This window comes from Phascolarctos cinereus, unplaced genomic scaffold (genome assembly GCF_003287225.1).
Source record: "Phascolarctos cinereus isolate Bilbo 61053 unplaced genomic scaffold, phaCin_HiC Scaffold_2;HRSCAF=192, whole genome shotgun sequence".
Classification (NCBI taxonomy): Eukaryota; Metazoa; Chordata; class Mammalia; order Diprotodontia; family Phascolarctidae; genus Phascolarctos; species Phascolarctos cinereus.
This window is the reverse complement of record NW_027555625.1, coordinates 362,160,401-362,180,887: the sequence shown is the minus strand read 5'-3', so window position 1 is coordinate 362,180,887 and position 20,487 is coordinate 362,160,401. Positions and strand designations below refer to the sequence as shown.

At 39.9% G+C, this 20,487-nt stretch overlaps 1 protein-coding gene across 4 annotated transcripts in view; it reads right to left on the bottom strand.

Annotated features, from left to right (window-relative positions):
- Nucleotides 1-20,487, bottom strand: part of CCDC85C (coiled-coil domain containing 85C) — a 185,583-nt gene that overhangs the window by 45,712 nt on the left and 119,384 nt on the right. For all 4 annotated transcript variants that reach the window (XM_021007325.2, XM_021007328.2, XM_021007326.2 and 1 more), the window contains exon 2: nucleotides 15,298-15,374. In XM_021007325.2, the coding sequence (XP_020862984.1) occupies nucleotides 15,298-15,374 (77 nt within the window). The remainder of the gene's footprint in view (nucleotides 1-15,297; nucleotides 15,375-20,487) is intronic.

The following is a 20,487-nucleotide window of genomic DNA, read 5'->3' as shown; positions in this document are numbered from 1 at the left end:
ACTAAATAATGATCAAGAAATCCAAGGAGAAACTACAGTAACTTCATCAGAATTGCACAAAACACAAGCTAGAAGCCCATGAGGAATAGAGAAGAAATCCAATGGGAATCCACAGTGTGGATCTTAGAAACTAACAGAAGTGACAACAAGCCATTCTAGGCATGGTAGCACTCAAACAAGATGGGAAGACCAGCCCAGGAACCCAGGTGACAAAAGTTGAGACCAAGTACTTCCAAATCCTCAATTCAGGAGCTAAGACAGATGAATAAATAGATGATACCTACCACTATAAATGGGGTAGCTAAATGATCCAGTGGATAGAGCCCCAGGCCTGGAGCCAGGAAGATCTAGGTTGAAATCCAGCCTCAGACACTTAATATCTGTGTGACCCTGGGCAAATCACTTAACCCTGTTTGTCTCAGTTTCTTCATCTGTAAAATGAGCTAGAGAAGGAAATAACCACTCCAGTATCTTTACCAAGAAAACACCAAATAGGGTCATGAAGAGTTAAAAGCAATTGAACGAATACACAGATCAAAGGTACTCAAAATCGAACCTAGAAGAAGAAAGTAACTCCATGACAACTGGACTCAAAGAAAAAATTAAATTTTTACAAAAAAGAAAAAGGAATTGCTGGGGGGGGGAGTGGCGTGGAATGAAGCAAGGGATATAACAACAAAATAAAAACTCTTGAAGAAAGAACTGGAAGAACAAATAGCTTAGAACAGAAAGTACTTAACCTTACCCAAGTAACTCCCTCAAAATTAGAATAGACCAAGTAGAAATCAATGACTCCATAATATAGTTAACACTAGAATAAAATGAAAACATGGAATATTAAAGAAAATGTCAGCTGAGATCAAAACAAGTGACTAAGAAAACAAGAGAGAATTTAAGTCATCAGACTTCCTGAAAAACACAATTAAAACAAACAAAAAAACCCTAGACAATACAGTTCAAGAAATCATACATGAAAACCATCCAGTTCCATGGTATATTAATAGAATGAAATATTATTGCTCAGTAAGAAATGACCAAAGATTTGAATAAACTGAGGCAAAGTGAAGTAAGCAGAACCAGAATAATTTATATAAGGCCAACAACTTTATAAAGAAAAACAACTTTAAAAGACTTAAGAACTCCAATCAATACAATGGCCAATCTTGTTTCCAGAAAACTTGTGGTGAAGAATGTAATTTAACTGCCAGACAGAGAGTTAATGGACTCAGAACACATAAAGACAAACACACACACACACACACACACACACACACGTGTGTGTGTGTGTGTGTGTGTGTGTGTGTGTGTGTGTGTGTATATATATGAGTGTGTGTGTATTTAATTTAAGACACAATGTGGATTTATTTTGCTTTATAATGCTTATTTCTTACAAAGGTTTCCCCACCACTATTTTTTAATGGGAGTCAGGGAGAAAGGGGGCTAGGAATTGTGATGCCAAAAAAAGCCATTGAAACATTTTTTTAAATGCAAAGAAGAGAATTACAGGTAAAGCTGGGTGGCTTTGAAAGTAACATGTTGAACATATACACTTTTTAAAAAGCAAGCTGTATAGAATAGAGATTCATGCTTTCATTTACAACCCTTTTTTATATTCTACTTTGTATAGTAATGCTTTTTTTTAAGCATTTGTTAAGTTTAAAATTAAAAAATAAAAATAAAACAAATCAAGAGGAATATCAGGGACCTGGAAGAACTGAGCTGTTTCAGGGCTTCGGCAAAGTCTTTTTCATTTAGGACATAATCTATGCACCAGATTTGTTGGCTTTTTATTCCCTCTACAAAAGGCTAAAATAATTTTTTAAAATAAGTAAAATAACTAAGGTAATTGTGACAAAAATAGCAAAAGATAAAATTGTTTGTTTTTTAAATTTATAAATCTGCTACAGCAAAAGAACATTAAGTGAGCCCTTCAAACTGAACTAAAAAGGCAAAAATCTGCTAACAGGTGCCCATGGCAATTGAGGAGATGAAGTTGCATTTCTTCATGGAGGAAAGCTTTCTGAAGCCCTGATAAGGTGTCATTTCTCTATTTTATTTTAGGGAAATGTTCATAGAATAATGTATAAGGCTTGGTATCAGGAAGACCTGGATTCAAACCCTCCTTCAGACATTTACTAGATGTGTGACTGAGTAAATTCTCAATTTGACTTCATTCATCTGTAAAATGGGAATATTAATGTATAGTATTTTAATTCAAAGGACAAATGAGGAAAAATAGGCAAAGTAATAGACTTTAATGAGCTATATAAAGCAGTCATTATTCCACAGGTATTATCAAGGAAGAGATAATCCCATCAAAGATCATAGATAAGTAAGTTATGGTTGGTGACTCCTTCATGAGATATTGAGGCAACCATTTGTCAACCTGATGAATAGATAAATTTGTTACCTTCTGAGAATGTATATCCAGGAATGTGATGGAGAACCTCTTAAGATTTACCAAACCAGACAACTGCTACCCATTTCTAGTGATTCATGTGGGAATGAATGATGCAATATAGGAAACATTGTTAAAGATTATGAAACCCTGAACAAAAAACCTGGAGTCATAAGGGCTATGAATGGTGGGTTTTGTTTTGGTTTTCTTTCCATTACTGCCAATTTAACATCAAGGATTCAGAAAAGAAAGAATTATATTGTATGTTAATAGCTGACTAAGAAGAGGGAGTCTGAGAATGAAATTCAGATTTCTGGACCATGGCTTAAAGCACTTAGGTGATGGGCTCTTCCAAAGGGAAGGAATACACCTAACAAAAGAAAGTAAAACAATTTATTTACCCAATGTCTTGATTAAAGCTACGTTTAAACTGAAAAAAGGAGTAAGATGGAGAAAGTTGTACACTTAGATAAGACAAACCTGGTATGATAAAGTAGAGGAGTTTAGATTTCCAGTTAAGATAACAATGTGAAAGATCGAGGAGAAGACTAGTGTTCCCACTCCAACAAAGATCTAAAAAGGGTATCTGTTCAAATAATGACCAAGGAACACGAAAAGAAACACAGTGATCTACTTCAAATAGCCCATGACCACACAGAAACAGCCAAAACTCCCAGGTCCTAGGTGCCAAGGAAGACAACACTAGCTTGGGTAAATACACCTGAATATTAAAGCATGACTCTGACTTCAGGGGACCCTGTAAACCACCTACAATCCTGGAGTATCTACCTACCAAGATAAATACAAGAATTATATTCTACTACAAAGAATTCTTTCCAGACATAAAGGCAGAATTAGATAACTGAAGAGATATTAATTGCTCATGGATTACATGAGCATTGAATTATCACATGAATTACAATACTACCTAAATGAATTTACAAATTCAGTACTATTCCAATCAAACTACCAAAGGTTATTATAAGACTGTAAAAATAATAACAAAGTTCATGAAGAAGAACAAAAGCTTAAGAATCTAAAGGGAATAGCCGGGGTGGGAGGGGAAGTATAAAGGAAGAAGGCCTAACAGGACCAGATGTCAAGCTAAACTACAAAGCAGTAATTATCCAAGCTCTTTGGTATTGGTTGAAAAATAGAAAAATTCATCAGTGGAACTGATTAAGTACACAACACCCAGAAGAAAGTGAACACGGTAGCACATGCTCCAGATACTTGGGTAAGGTCTCACTATTCAACAGACACATGACCGAGATCTGAAAGATCACGTTAAAAAAAAAAAGCATAGGAGTCATGAAGTAGATAACTTTTGCAACTAGGGATAAAGAGTTCCTGACCAAACAACAGATAAAAAGGATCAAAGGAGAAAAAATGGACAATTGAGATTACATAAAATTGAAAAGCCAAAATGCAATCGGAATTAGAAGGGAAACAACGAACAAGGGAAAATCACATTTTTCTGATAAAGGAGTAATAACCAAGACATATAGAGAATTGCTGTCAATACATAACAAAAGCCATTCACTGACGTATATGCTATATAGTCAAAGGATATAAGGCAGTTCCTCAATAGAAGAAAGGCAAGATATCAAACACCATATGAGAAAAAATTCCAAATCACTAATAAGAAAGCATCAGATTGGCCAAGATGACAAAGAAAGGAAAATGACAATTATTGGAAGGTCTATGGGAAATGAGGCACACTAATTCCTGTTAGTGGAGCTGTGAATAAGTCTAAGCCCCATGGAAAGCACTTTGGCACTATACTCAAGAACAACTAAACTGCCTCCATTTTGAAGGAGGAATGCCACTGTTAGGCATATCACCCAAAGAGGTCCAAGAGAGAGAAGAAACAGATCTCTATGTACAAAAATATTCACTTTTCAGGTGTAGCAAAGAATTGGAAACAAAGTAGGTGTCTGTCAGTTGGGGAATGGCTGAATAAACTGTGGTATAGTAATGTAACAGAATATTGTTGTGCTGTAACTAAAGATGAAAGGGACAGATTCAGAGAAACCTTGAAGGACACATATGAACCAATGCATAACAAAGACATAGAACCAAAGGAACAGTTTATACAAGGGCAACACTGGAAAGGAAAACAACTGCGGAAGCCTTAATAATCATGATTAATGCAATGACAAAAAATGATTCCAATAGACTAATGGTGACTCATTCTTCCCACCTCCTGGCTAGCAAACGGTAAAGAATTAGTACAAAGTGACAAATACATTTTCAGACACAGCCAATGCATGACTTTGTTTTGCTTAACTATACTTATTTGTTATAAGAGAAGACTTTGGCAGGGGTGGAGTTAAGGGGGGCGGAGAGAGGCTGGTTATAGTGATATCAAGAAAGGGGGAAGAAAAGAACTAAAAAAGCATCAGTGAATCATGAAAAATACACAGAAGAGACTAGAAGGAAGTCCAGAAGAGGGCAGAAGCAGGGCAGTGTTAGAACCAACGTGTTAAATTTGAAATATACACTTTTAAAAAAATAAAGTACCCGGTGGAGAGTCACAATTTCATACTCAATCCTCTCTTTCTGTACTTTGTATAGGAAATGGTCATTTTAAAAAGTGCTTGTCAAATTCATAATGATAAAAAGGAAATTTTAAAAAACAAAACAAGAATTCATCTAATTCATGGGTTGTAACTCAGAGTGGAGTTTCCCCTTGGGAAAATGCAAAGTGGTTCCATCCAAAAGCCAGGTGTCTAAGACAGCAGGAACCAAGAGTCGTGGGTATAGGAATGGGGTAGAGTTGCCGTAGGAGTATCTGGAGTAAAAGGCTAGTGAATTGGTTTTCATTTATTTCTTTGTCTAAAAAGTCTTTTGTGGTAGGTTGTTTCCATTTTCTTCTCTTTCCCATCGCTGAGTTATTTGAATGGAAGCTTTTTACTTTTACTTCTTGGTTTGGTATGGAAAGAGCTGCTACTAGGAAATATCTCAACTCCATCATCTTCCCCCTGCTTAGAATCAAGAAGACTCATCTTCCTGAGTTCAAATCTGGCCCACACACTTACAAGCTGTGTGACCCTGGGCAAGTCACTTAACCCTGTTTGCCTCAGTTTCCTCATCTGTAAAATGAGCTGGAGAAGGACATGGTAAACTACTCCCATATCTTTGTCAAGAAAAGCCCAAATGGGGTCATGCAAAGTTGGACGCAACTGAAATGACTAAACAACAATACTTATCTGCTTATATGTTGTATTTTCCCCCAGTGGAATGAGACCCCTTTTGAAGAAAGGCTTTTTCATTTTTAGATTTTGTCCTTGTATCTCCAGTGCCTAGCACAATGCCCTTGCACAAAGCAGGTGCTTAATAAATGTTTGTTAGGTTGGACTGAAACTGTTAACACTGCGGAAGAGAAGAGTATAGAAGAGTGGTAGGGGGTAGTTGTGGGGCACATCGTGATTTCCAAGAGCCTGAAGATCTGTCATGAGAAAGAGATTAGATTCACGTGTAGCTCTAAAACCTAGTGAAAATCAATCAGTCTAAGTCCAAGGGAAGTGCAAATTTTAGTTCAACATAGGTAATCACTGGGGCAGCTAAGTAACACAGTGGGTAGAGTTCCAGACTTGGAGTCAAGAAGACTCATCTTCTGAGTTCAAAGCTGGCCTCAGACACTTACTAACTGTGTGAACCTGGGCAAGTCACGTAACCCTCTTTGCCTCAGTTTCCTCTTCTGTAAAATGAGCTGGAGAAGGAAATGGCAAACCATTCCATTATCTCTGCCAAGAAAACTCCAAACAGGATCTCAATTAGTGAGACACAACTGAAAATGACTAAACAATTTTTCTAATTACTGGAGATCTCCAATAAAAGACTTCTGCAAAAGACAGCAAGGCCTACATCCTGAGATGTATTGCGGATGTTTGTAACTGGACAGACAAGTGGGGGACATTGTAGGGGAGATGTCTGCTTTGAGTCAGAGGTTGAATAAATGATCATTAAGGACATTTCCAACTCAGAGTCACTTAAGATCTGCCACATTCTTGCTTTTCACCTGTTTACTAGCAAAGCATTAGAGGAAAGGAGAATGATGACATGTGACCTTGGTCAAATCAGTTAACCTTAGTAGGCCTATTCCCTCCACTGCAAAACAAGGAGGTTGAACGAGAAAACTTCTAGGACATCTTGCAGCTCTGGATCTGAGGCTGAGACAAATACATGGGAGTCTGCTGGAGTACTAGAAATTAGAACTCTTAAACGGCAGTGCAGCCCATCAAGTGGAGGAGGTTTAGTGATTGGCAAGAGACTGTCAGGGGGTTAGCAGAGGTATAAAGTTACATTTGTGAAAATATTTAATTGCCAGCATCATTATTCAAGATGAGAAATAGACAATTAAAAGAGATGAGGACCTTCCTCAGGAATATGAACAGGGCAATTTGGGGATTAGCCTGAGTTTCCCTCCACTAAAGGCCTCTCCTAACTGCAGCTGATGGGCTCACAAACGCTAGTGCCAGGGAAACAAAATCTCCGGGAGGTCCCACAAAGCTGCAAAGGTTTTCAGCATCAGTTCAGACAGCCACAGAAAAGAGACCTTACAATCACAGTGTCATAGGTTAGAATCCTAAAGCCGGCAGGAAGCTCAGAGTTTTGCTAGCACAATTGCTTCATTATACAAATAATAATATTATAACAACAGCTAGCATTTGAATAGCACTTCAAGTTTTACAAAGCACAGAATCCATGTTATTTCATTTGATCCTCACTAACAACCCTCTGAGGTGAGTGTTATTATTATGCCCATTTTACAGATGAGGCAACTGAGATTGGGAGAGGTTAAGTGATTTACAGAGGGTCACATAGCTAGTAAGTATCTGAGGCAAGATTTGAACACGGATCTTTCTAACTCCAAGTTCAGCTCTCTTACCCAGTGCATCACTGAGCCGCCTCTGGCAAGTTAAGTGACTTGCTCAGCATCCCATAAGTAGTAGTCATTAGTAGTAGCAGTGGGATTTGAATCCAAATTCTCAGACTCTAGAGTCAGTGCTCTTTCATCCATAACATATTATTCTACCTCCCATATCATGAAACACGGCATGCCAGAGCTATGAGACTTGAAAATTCAATGCAAACCAATCAGTAAGTATTATGTAGAAAGCTTCCTATAGGAAGCATTGCCTCCAGAAAGAGATACAAACTACAGGTAAAACAATGCCCCTAAAATGCACACCCAAGGCTTAAGTTTATGGGAGGTGACAGAGCACATACAAAAATAGCTATAATACAAAATAACACATTATATGTGATTCAAAAGACTAATAGGCTAAAAGAACAAATCTAATACAATAAAGTTTGTTCTCAAATGGATCTGTGAATGTGATCATAAATGTACTGTGGCCTCTAGTGATGCAGCTTGCAACCTTTCCTTACCTACTGATCCTATATAACTATTGCCCAGATCTTCTCATAATTCCTCCACAGGAGTCTATCCACCATGCCAAGGACACATCTCTAATTCTCCTGACATCTCAAAGGTAGCAGTGGGGCAAGTGAGCTGTTCACCAGTAATTCCTTCCTCTGGCAAGGTGAAAATATAAGCTTATTTGCAAGACCTTAAGGAGGATGATAACATATTATAAGCAGTATCTCCTCACAAAACAGAGGAAGCAGTGGAGGGTAAAACCAATTTAGTAAGAGATCTATCTAAGCAAAGTCAAGAAAACAGACATAAGAAAAATGAAGAAGGGGGCAGGTAGGTGGTACAGTAGATAGAGCTTTGGCCTTGGAGTCAAGAGGACCTGAGTTCAAATCTAGCCTTAGGCACTTGACACTAGCTGTGTGACCCTGAGCAAGTCACTTAACCCCAACTGCCTCACCAAAAAGCAAAAAAAAAAAAAAAAGAGGATATGCAATGATTTTCATAAAGAATATTTTTGCCATCAAGGAGAGTAAAGCCACTGCTGTCCCAGATGTTCTTAGCACTTAACAGAACAAAGAGAGGAAAAGAAGATGGACTAGACCAAATGCTTATAGAGAAGACTGAATAGGGAGTGACAAAAATATGAGGGAGTTGAAGGATCACTTGATGGGGAATCTTCTCTTCCTTCAGATAACAAGGTGGGGGGGAAACCTTGGACTTTGTTAACTTCACAAAAAGGAAATTACGCAAAGGCCTACACAAAGGAGTCCTTATGGCTAGACATCATTTCAATTGAAAATGAGCTGTAAAAAGTGTAACATGGCAGGTAAAGAAAGAAAGGTAATGAAGACCTTCTCTCATATTAATATAAGCACATTATTCAGAACATGGAAATGATAGCTCCACTGAGCTCTGCTCACGTCAGGCCCCTAAATCATTGCTCCCAATTCTGAGTGTCACATGTGAAGAGCAACAACGCCAAGGCAAGAAGACTATCTTCCCAAGTTCAAATCTGGCCTCAGACACTTACTAGCTGTGTGACCTTGGGAAAGTCACTTAATCCCAATTGCCTCACCAAAAAAAGAAGAAGAAGAAGAAGAAGAAGAAGAAGAAGAAGAAGAAGAAGAAGAAGAAGACTATTTGAGGGGGATGGGCAGAGAAATTAGCTTCCAAGCAAACTCATGGAATTTAACCCACTGATAAATAGGTTAGAGACGATTTTCAATGTGGCCCAGACACTTACTTACTAGCTATGTGACTCTGGGCAAGGACTAAAAACCACTGAAGAAAAATAGATGGGAAAGTTCCCCCAGAGGAAGCTGTATGACCACTCGTATGTTGCATAAGGGATTTCTGGTTATATTTGAGTTGGATTAGATGACTTCTAACCCTGAGGTTTTATGATCTTAGGTGAATAAAACAAGTGTAAATGAGTGAAACTGGAGGGGGAAAGATTATGACCAACTGGAGTACTCAGGGAATGCTCTTCATAGAGGAGGTTATAATGAGCAGAACTTTAAAGAAAGGCTAAGATTTCAACAGATAAAGAGGTGGAGGGAGGACAATGGAGACACAGAAAACAACATGAGCAAAATGTCACGTGTATACAGAGAATGACAAGTTTAGGAATAGCACAGACTTTTTGAAGGAAGTTAGTATAAGGTTAGAAAAGTAAGGCGGTGCTAGCTTATGGAGGGCAATCAATCAATGCCAGACCAAAAAAAGAAAAGCCTATATTATAAAGGCAATAAAGGATATGGACCACAAAATCATAAAACAGAGGATATTTGAACTTGAAGCCACTTTACAATCACAGAATATAAAATTTCAAGACTGGAAGAGGTTTTGGAAGGGTTACCAACATGGGACCTTGATCAGAGATTATAGGATCCCAGATTTAAAATTGGAAGGCTCCTTAGAGGTCTTTTAGTCCAAACTCCTCATTTTACAAATGAGGAAACTGAGGCCAGAGAAGTGACTTTGCCATGGTCATACAAAGAGTTAATGACTATCCTTATCAGGGCTTCTGCAACAAAACACCAGCCAAGTCAATCAAATGTTGGCCAATTTGAAACCCTACTTGGTTGTAATCTTATGGGCCAATTAGTCCTAGCCTATTATTTTAAAGCAGAGGAAATAGACTGGGGCATTTGAAGTGACTTGTCCATCTAAGGTCAGACAGCAAATAGTATCAGAACCAGGACATTAACCTAGATCCCCCAACTCCTAGGCCCTAGGCCTGTACACTTTCTCATTTAACCTGCCCCTTAACAGCCTCCCTTCCACCCCTGCCCCATCAAGGTCAAAGTTCTTTCATCAAAGGAAGGTGAGAGGGAAAAAGAAAAATTATTCTCTGAAATACCTTAAAGGTAGATAGGATGTGGGATTTTTAGTGGGGAAATAGAGAGCAATTCCTCCATGAGGGCTTTTTTCTCAGTGTGGCCTCTATTTAACACCAAAATAGTTTTAATTAAAAATACACTGGGGTGTTCACAGCCTAAATTACTGTATTGCTTTTTGTATTGTCTCTCTCATCTCTGCCTAAAAATTTCATCAACACAGCTGCTTCCTCCAAGTGATTCATCCCCAGACCCCATACATGTTATTTTTCCGTCGAATTTTCTATGCCATCCCCCTGGGGAGACTGTAATTGATATTGGAGTCCACATTGCGGTTTTTCACTCCAGCTGACTCCCCCGCTGGGCTAATAAATGAAATAGCTATTGTACCCCCAAAGCAAAGCTCACAAAAGAGCAAGAGTCGCTTGTAATTTTCTCTCAGAATAAGAGAGAGGGCACACAGCCTGGCTCAGGGAATGGATGCAGCACTGAAGGCCAAGTGATGAGGAGGAGACGCAAGAACTCTGCCCTTCGCCTGGTTTAGAATAGAGAACATCAGAGGTGGCAGCCTCCTAGGACTCCCAGCATACAGCCTGAGGGAGCTAGGCTTGGAATCTCAGAGCATGGAATGTCAGAGAGGGGAAGGATCTTACAAAGAATTACTCATTAATTCAGCCAACAAATATTTATTAAGCACCTACTGCATAGTGATAACTAAGTCAAGTTTTAGGGGAGATACAAAACCTGGTTAAGAATTAGTCTCCGCCTTCATGGAGCTTGTTAACTAGCAGTTTATAGCCTAGACCAGGCCTGCACAACCTGTAGCATGCCAAAGGATTTTGGGCAGCTTGCAAAAAATGTAGAGGAAAACATCCTCTACGTTTTTCACAGGCCACCTGAAATCCCTTGGCATGCTCGAGGGTTGTAAGTGGCCCTCAGGCCACAGGTTATGCAGGCCTGGTCTAGACAATGGAATGGTAAGAGCTGAAAAGAATCTTAGAGTCATAGAATGACAATGTGAGAGAACTGGTAGGGACCTTGAGGTTGTCTAGTTCAGGCTGCCATTTTACAATCAATCCATTAAGCACTTACTGTGTCTGGAACTAAGCTAAGAAAAAAAACCATTTCCAGCCCTTAATGATCTTACAGTCTAATAGTAGAAATAAGATGTAAGTAAAAGTGAATATACAAGAAATTCATTAATACAACAAATATTTATTAAGCACTTATTATGTGCAAAAGATTTATATGCTCAACACTGGGGAATAGTTCCTCCTGCCCTGAAGGAGCTTTCAATCTAATAAGAAATATGACACTACACAAATAATAGAAGGTTGGATTCAAAAGAGGCAAAGGAAAGATTCAGAAAGGCTACTCTAAGAAAATCCCAAGAAGAAGAGCCTACTGGGGCCCAGGAGGAAGATAGGAAAGTTTCATGGAAGGGGCAGCATCTAGGCCTTGAAACAAAAGGATTTCAATAGGCAGAGAAAAAGAGAAAACTGGTCCTCAATATGCAGACGGTGACCGACACCCTCTATGTATACAGCAAATAAAAAGGAAGTCGTAATCCTTTTTTTAGGCTTAAGAGATTTGAGATGTTATCCAGCTCAATCCAGTACCTCCACTTAAATTGTGTTAAGCTCTTTCCTTGACTTGCCTCCCTGCTCTTTCCAGAATCATTCTAGCATATCAAACAAGGTGCTTCCTTCGCTTGGCTCCGGGCATTCCCTCTGGCTGTAGCCCATGTCTGGAATGCCTTCCCTCCTCCATACTGAGTGCTGACTTCCCAGGCTTACTTTAAGTCCCAACTCGAAACTGCACCTTCTGCAGGAAGCCTTTCTCAACCTTCTTAATTCCTGTGTCTTCTCTGTAATCATTTCCTTTTTATCTTGTACATAGTTCGCTTTGTTCATATTTGTTTGCATGCTCTCTCCCCCACTAGAACGTAAGCTCCCTAAAGGCAGGGATTATCACGGGCCTCTTTTTGTATCTCCAGCACTTAGCACAGGGCCTGGCACATAGCAGATGCCTAACGTTTATTGAATGATTAACAACACATATTTACATAGCACTTTAAGCTTTCAAAAAACATTTCCCTCAAATTACAAGGACTGATGTAAAGTGAAGTGCGCAGAGCCGGGAGATCACTGTACACAGTAACACCAATATTGTGCGATGATCAACTGCGAATGACTTAGCTGTTCTCAGCAATACAATGATCCAAGACAGTTCCTAAGGACTTAAGGTGAAAAATTTTATCCACCTCCACAGAAAGAACTGATGGAATCTGAATGCAGGTCAAAGCATATTTTTTTTTAATTTTTTTTCCTTTTTTTAGTCTGTATTCTCTTCTGCAGCATAGTTAATATAGAAATATGATTTTCACGACTGTACATGTATAGTCTATATCAAAGCGCTTATCTTCTCAATAAAGGAGGAGGGAATTTGGAACTGAAAAATTACATGTTAAAAATTGTTTTTACATGTAAGTGAGAAAAAAAAAAAAATATTCTTTAAAAACAACAACACTTTCCTCAGAACTCTGAGAGGCAGATAGTAGGAAGGCCTTGAGCTAGGATCGTATCTCTAGAGCCCAAAGGGACCCCGTTAGGTCATCTAGTGTCCACCTCCTTATTTTACTGATAAAGAAACTGAGGTCTAAAGAGGTTCAGTGACTTACCCAAGGTCACTTAGGTAATGACAGAGGTGGGATTTGAACCTAGATTCTCTAACTCCAGCATATCACACTGGATCTACCCATTACAAGTTTATGAACATGGGTAAACAACTTACCCTGTCTGAGCATCAAATGCCCCATCTGTAAGTGCAGAATACTTATATTATACATGTATATATACATGCATATATACATATATATATATCTTATATTATATATGTATTTAGGTATATAATGTAAGTGTTCTATACTTACATTACCTACACCACAAGGTTGTTAGAAGAGTGAATTGTATTCATCCACATCTTAGGTGTAGTTCAGATTCCAGCTCACATTCCACTTTCTCCAGAAAAGCTCTTCTGACCACCCCAATATAAAGTAACTTCTCCTTTCCAGAGCTCTCAAAGGATGTCCGATACCACCTGGGCCAAACCAGACCTTAAAAGGAATCCATTGTACAACATTCTCAACACGAGATCATCCACCCTCCACCCGAAAACTCCAGTGAAAGAGAACTCATTTCTTCATGAAGAAGCCCATTCCATTTGTGGGCAGCTCTAACTGTTAAGAACTTTTTCTTCACTTGCTCCTAAGATCTGGCTCTTGATGACTTCCATGGGCTTACCATCATCCTGTCAATGCCCTCATAGAAGTTACAGTCTATGTGACTAATTAGTCTTCATCTCATACATGCTTTTGCATCCAGAAGGCCCCTCGTAAATGCTTTCATTCATTTCCCCCCCATGCCTGGGGCCTGTTATCCAAGGCCTCTTCTCTCCATAGTCCACGCTGCCCTCTGTGATCAGTACTTTCCAACACTAACTCAGTACTCCAAACGGACCAGTCTCCTCGCTGTCTTATGGACATACCACGAGAAGGTCCTTCTCTTTGCCACTGCTCCAATTGCCTGGAACAGAAAAGGCTATCACACTAATTCTCAGGCCTAGTCAGGCTCATGCATCCATCAAAACCCAGGTGGCATCTCCTCTATAATGACTTCCCTGAATCACATGGCTGAAAATATTCTCTCCCTCTTCCCTTTTTCTCAGATTACCTTATCTAGATCTCTCCTTTGCTGAACTTTGTATCACAATTGCCTGTGTGTAGGTCATATCCTTCCTATCATACAGAAAGTTCCTTGAGGAAGCCTAGGTCATTTGTCATTTTTATAACCTCTGTATCAAAGCACAGTATTTTGCACACACAGGCTTACTAGGTTGGTGGAACTGGATGCTTCTTCCATGAAGCCCTCCTTGACTAAATCAATTTACCTAGGTGCAGACCCTACTCTGCATCTAACCATCTGCACCCTTCACTTCAGTCATTTTAATTATAAGCAAAAAAGAGTGTCCTCAAAGAGCTTACATTCTAATGGGGAAAGACAACACATTAAAGGAAGCTGAAAGGGGGGATCTGAGGGAGTGGGGGGAGAGAGTGTGGAGGCACATGATGGAGAAAGAAGTCCACAGAATCAGGAGTAGAGCCCAGAGAGGAAAAAAGGAGTGAACTCAACTGGTCTGGACACATTTCCATAAAACAGAGGTTCCAGGAGGAACTAACCAATCAGAGGAAGCAACAGGGACAGAGTGACCTTCCAGGTTGAGGAGGCTGCTGGGTCACAGTGGAGAAACAAGTCTGGAAAGTCAGGAGCAGGGTCCAGAGAGGAATTTAGGAGCAAGAGTCAAAAGTCTCAGAATATCAGAGCTAGAAAGCTGAATTTCAAGATCTCAAAGAAAAGGAAAAAAGAGAAAGACAGATGCACAAAGAGAGAGGAGGGCAAGAGAGACAGAAAGACAAAGAGAACATAAAGGCAAAAATCTGGTTCCTTCATCTCAAAGCTGGTGGCACAATTAACTAAGATGCTTTGACTCTAAATATGCTACTTCCTCCTCAAGATTCCTTTTTCACATCTCCTACCCCTGCACTGTGACATCAGACAGAAAACCTTAGGACTTAGCTCTTGTTCAATTTTGCTGCCTAACACCCTGGGTGACCTTTCTTTGTATTCCCAGTACTTATAAGGCACAGTAGACACAGTAGGCATTTAATAAATGTTTACTGATTTATTGACTGACCTTGGATAGGTTGCATTACATCTCTCAGACTCAGTGTCCTTTTCACTACAAATGAGGGCATACTTTCCATGCCTCATTCTTGTGAGGATTAAATCAGATTTTTCTTTGAAAAGTATATAGCAGCACTGTGGAAATAGATGTTGCCTTTCTCTTTCACCTCCAAACAGGGGTGGTGATCACGGGTAGAAGTAATTGGTCAGAGTGATGGAGGGAGGGAGGAAGGGAAGTAGGAAGGAAGGAAGGAAAGAAGGAAAGGGGGGGATGAAAGAAAGGAGGGAAGGAGGAAGAAAAGAAGGAGGGAGGGAGGAAGGAAAAAAGGAAGAAGTGGGAAGAAGCCATGGGGATATTATATGGTGCTGTTCATGGGAAAACATACATCAACATGCATGTGCAGCATGGGTGATTGACAGCCCCAGCCATACCTGAGAGAGAAGCTTGTTGTCATCCTCCAGCAGTTTCACCTTCGTTTCCAATTGTCTGATGTAATTGCAAGAGGAGTCTTGAAAGACAAAAAAAGAGAAAGGGAGCAACATGTTAACCTTTGGCCAAATTAACTGCTGTCCCATCCACACAGAATTCCCTCAGGTATAACTAAGATACCAGTCTAAGGACTGAGACAGCTGATCCTGGCTCTGAAAAAGGTTAGGCTTGTCACCGTGCTGACGTGGTTCCCCTTTCTAAGTATTCATATCTCCATTTGTCAAATGAGGATTATTTGTTCTTCCTACCTCGCAGGCCTATTCTAATGAAATGAAAGGATGCTTTTTAAAGGACGTTATTTTTAATTCCAAATTAAGAGAATATCACTTTTACTGCCTAACTTATTTACAAAGGAAACATGGTCACAAGAGTCAATGCTGCCGTAGAAAGCCTGGCTGAGGCACATGCACCTTCCCCTAAGCCAAGCTCCCCCAAAGGTATGAAGGCCTATGGTATAACAGAAAGAGCCCTGGACTGAAGCCAGGAGATATGATTTCTGGTCCTGATCCTATCAGTTCATAGCTATGTGACTTGTGACAAATCTTTTCATTTTTTTGCCCTCAGCTTCCAAAAGGTTAGACAAGATAGCTGATCCCTGAAGGCTCTTTAAACTAGGACATATGAGTCTAAGGTCTAAAATGTGATCCAGCTCTGGCATTCCATAATTCTAACCCTCCCCTCACTTCAAGCTCTGATATTCTCTGACATTCATACCTCTCCTGCCTATGGCATTCTATGACTTGCAATTCTAAGGTTCCTTCCAGCTCTGGCATTGTATTTCCTATGATTCTATGACCTCTCTCAACTTTGGCATTCTATGTTCCAAAATTCTAAGGCACCCTCCAGGTCTGACATTCTATGAATCAATGATTCTCTGATCTATGGTCCAAGGCTAAAAAAAGAAACTTACACAAAGGAAAATTAAATCCATTCCCCTTCAGACAGACAAGAGTATTTGAAGACTTCAAGTACTTTTTGCAATCAAATCATAATACTCGACTAAATGTTCACTTCCCATATCCCATTCCCGTTGCTTTGTCTATCTCCCCAATTCAGACCTGATGAGCCAGGTTTCAGATGAAGGTGTATGAACAAATAATTGCTGTGTAACATCAATGCTGGGAAATGCCAAGAGATAAAAATGTTGGGGTGTGAGGGGCGCAAAGCAGAGAGGTAGAGTGGGAGAGAAATGAATCCCTTAGGAATGTATTTCAAGGAGTAAGAAAGGAAGATGGGAGAAGGAAGAGAAAGAAAAAAGAGAGAGAAATGAAGATAAGGAGAGGGGAGAGAGAGAAGAAAGGGAGAGAGAATAATTAGGCTAGAAGGCAACAAAAGAAAGGGAGAAGGGGGAACTTTGGAGGAAGGGAGTAACAGAAAGAATATTTAGAACTTGAAGTAACCATCACAGACACATGTAACATTAAAAGTAGAAGAGGTCTTAAAGCCCATCTCATCTGACCTCTTTACTGAGGATGAAGAGAAAGGCATGGGGGAGTAAAAACAGGAAGCAGGTGAATTTCAGATGATTAATTCTCAACTTTCTTCTCATATCATTCTCCATTACTAGGGACTACAAAGAAAGGCCAGGTTATTTATTATGCTAGCTCCCTTAGGAACTTGGGAAAGCATTAAGGCTTGGCTTTGGACTATTCCTATGAAAAACTGGAAGATAGAAGACAACAAAAACAAAGGACCCTTCCTGCACAACTGATATACACCAAATGTCCATGTGCTGAACAAATGAGAAACAGCTCAAATTTCTATCATGCTTGCTCCCACCGGAAGAGCTATGAGGCATATAGAGAAAGGATGATTAGCCCAATTTTAGAGAAGAGGAAAAAGTCTCAGAGAGACTAATCCATTTGTCCGTGGTCACTCGACTAATAAATGTCAGAAGTGGATTTTGAACCCAGTTCTTTCTGGTTCCAAATCCAGTAGACTACACTAGGACACTTTCCAAGAAACTTTAGGAAAGGAAAGGGCCCAACAGGACACTCAGTCTAACTCTCTCCTTTTATAGATGAAGCTCAGAAAGGGAAAGGAACCTGCCCATGTTCAGGGAATCAAAGCATTTTAGAGTTTGAAGGTACCCCAGAGGTTGTCTCTTCTAATTCTTCTAATTCCTGAATTTTACAGATGAGGAAACTGAGATGCAGAGAGGTAAAGCAATTTATCCAAGGTCACAGAGCTTTAATTAAAAGCTGGATAGGATCCTAGAGGCCACAGAAGCAGCAAAAGGCAGAGTAAAGGATCAAACCCAGGTCCTCTAACTGCAAATCTAGCATTCAAATTTATACATGTTCCCTATGGAGAAAGAAGAGAGAGAACACAAAGCACGTATTTTTGCCTTTTTTGTTTTTGGTTTTAAGGAGACAACATAGTACAGTAAAAGAGCCAAGGAAAAGAAGTTAAGAGAGTTGGGTGTGAGTCTTTATGCTGACCCTAACACATTGTACACGTACCTCAGGCAACTCCCTCTTCTTAGCTTTAGTTTTCTCATCTGTAAAATGAGAGGGGCTTGGTCCTAGATGATTGGCCCCTGCGCTCTGTGACAATCCATGATTTTATACAGTCCTCGGGGAGTGATGGAGAGCGGAGGAGGGAAACAGGACTGGGGGAGGGGAAGAAGATGGAAGGGAAAGAAGTGGGCCAAATGGGTAGCCTAGCAACTAAGTGTCCCAATGCGAATGACTGAGAATCTACAACTTCACACAAACAGCTGACAAATCTCTGCTGGTTTTTCCCTTATCAGAAACCACATTCTCAGAATAATTCTTTTTTGCCTTCATGTTATCAGTTTTTTACTTTTTTTTTTTAAGCTGGTTGAGGCACCTTTCCAAAGGCTTACTTATCTTCCCCACCCACCTCAGCCCAGGGTAGCCCCACTTTACTCCACACAACCAGTTGGGAGGAATGTGAATGACTCACGAATCTACTCCTAGGCACAGTTGGGGAATTAAATAAACAGGCCTCTCTCTTCCCTGACACTGTATTCCTCTGGCCTCACCCTTGAGGAATGTAGCTAAGGAAGATTTTCCCTTCTTCAAGATACAAATTGGACAGATGCATTTAAGTATTACCCCGAGAAAGCATAACCTTTCCAAGTTCCCCAAAGCCCTTAAAAATGGAGACTGTACTACACCCCACCCCCTTTACGATCTCAGTTCTGCTCATTCTCAAGCTCCCACCAGTGCTCTGCTCAAGTACCATTGCCTTCAAATGACTTTTCCCTTCCACAGCCCCCTCTCCCAGTTGTTAATGCACAAGGCCCATTACTGCATATTTTATATTTGTGTGTTAGAGCCTGCTCACAAGAGATGATCATTAAATTTTCAGTGTGAGCATTATTGTTTTGTTGATTGCCCAGTGTTAAATGATGGAGAAAATATTATTAATGCAGATTAAACTTAAGTGTGTCCTGGGAACATTTTTTTCTTTAGTGCTCGTTGTTAAATATTTACCAGTATAGCCACTAAATATCTTTTAGTATGTCACATTCCCTAGTTAAATTTTTTTTTGAGGGCAGGGACTGTCACTTTTGCATTTTTATCCCCCAATACATAGCACAGTGCTTGGGAGAAGGGAGACACTTAATGCTTATGAATCAATTAACTGTCATTAACTCACTGTGTGATCTCATTGGGCCTCAGTTTCCTTATCCATAAAATGAAGCTAATAATCCTTGATTTGATTTTGAAGAATTAAGATGGAAATTAGATCTTGGAACAGTCACTGAAGAGGTTACCAAGTAAAGCATACTACTGGTTTAAGTCTGAGAAAACTTTATGCTTATAACTATTTTTCCTCTTAATCTTTTTGTCAAAACCATCATTCACTCACTCTCCCATACTCTCAAAGCTGGTGTAATCTTTTACTCTTCTGTTTTATCTTTCACACGGATAGGGATATGGGCTGGATCTATGAGTGCAGTGGTTAGCGGACTAGGCCTGGAGTCAGGAAGACCACAGACATTTTACTAGCTATGTGACCCCTGATACTTACTCGTTTCCTCTTCCCTTTCTCTTCCCTTTATTGTCATAAGGAAGTTCCAGAGGAGAAAACTTCCTCTACAATGCAGGTCAGCACCATATAGGCAACTGAAGAGTCTTAAGAGCACTGAAAGTTAATGACTTGCCCAATGGCAGGAATCTAGAACATGTCAGAGGCATCACTTGAATCCAGATCTTCCTGATTTCCAGAACAGTTCTCTATTAGCTGTAGTTCTGACTTTCCAAAGAGTGACTGCTCCCTGGAGACTTCCTGATTGCCTAGTAAAAGCCACTTCTATCTTAGTGTCTACACATCACTGCACAATGCTGCCTCTTAAAAAATAGGTATTGGGGCAGCTAGGTGGCGCAGTGAATAGAGCTCTGGCCTTGGAGTCAGGAGGACCTGAGTTCAAATCCAGCCTCAGACACTTAACACTTACTAGCTGTGTGACCCTGGTCAAGTCACTTAACCCCAATCGCCTCACCAAAAAGCCAAAAAAAAAAAAGGGTATCAGTCTTGAATCACATGGGTCCTTTCATACCCCATGACCCTGATATACCTATTTGTAGGCATGTTTTCCTGTTGGGTCCTTTCAACATTGCATATCTCCTGACCCCAAGTCTGACATTTTTTTCAGCCACCAGTCTGCACTAAAGGAGATCCTCTTCAATAACACTGATACCTTCTTTCTATGCATGGCCACTCTAGAAAAAGGGAGCTAGGTGGTGCAGTGGATAAACTGCTGTACCTAGAGTCAGGAAGATTCATCTTTGTGAGTTCAACTCCAGCCTGAGACACTTACTAGTTGTGTGACCTTGGACAAGTCACTTAACCCTGTTTACCTCAGTTTCCTCATCTGTAAAATAAGCTAGAGAAGTAAATAACAAACCTTTACTCCAGTATTTTTACCAAGAAAACCCCAAATGGGGTCACCAAGAGTCAGACATGACTGAACAACAACAATAAAAGTTTAAGCCCTAGGGCCACCACTTACTTACTGGCTATGTGGTCTTAGGAGCGTTATCTTTTAGGTGTCAATTTCCTTATGTGTCTGGTGAAGAGGCTAGTTTAGGCAATCCCTAAAGTCCTTCCCTGTTCTGCCTTTCTAAGGATCTATGACTCATTTCACGTAGGTACAAATA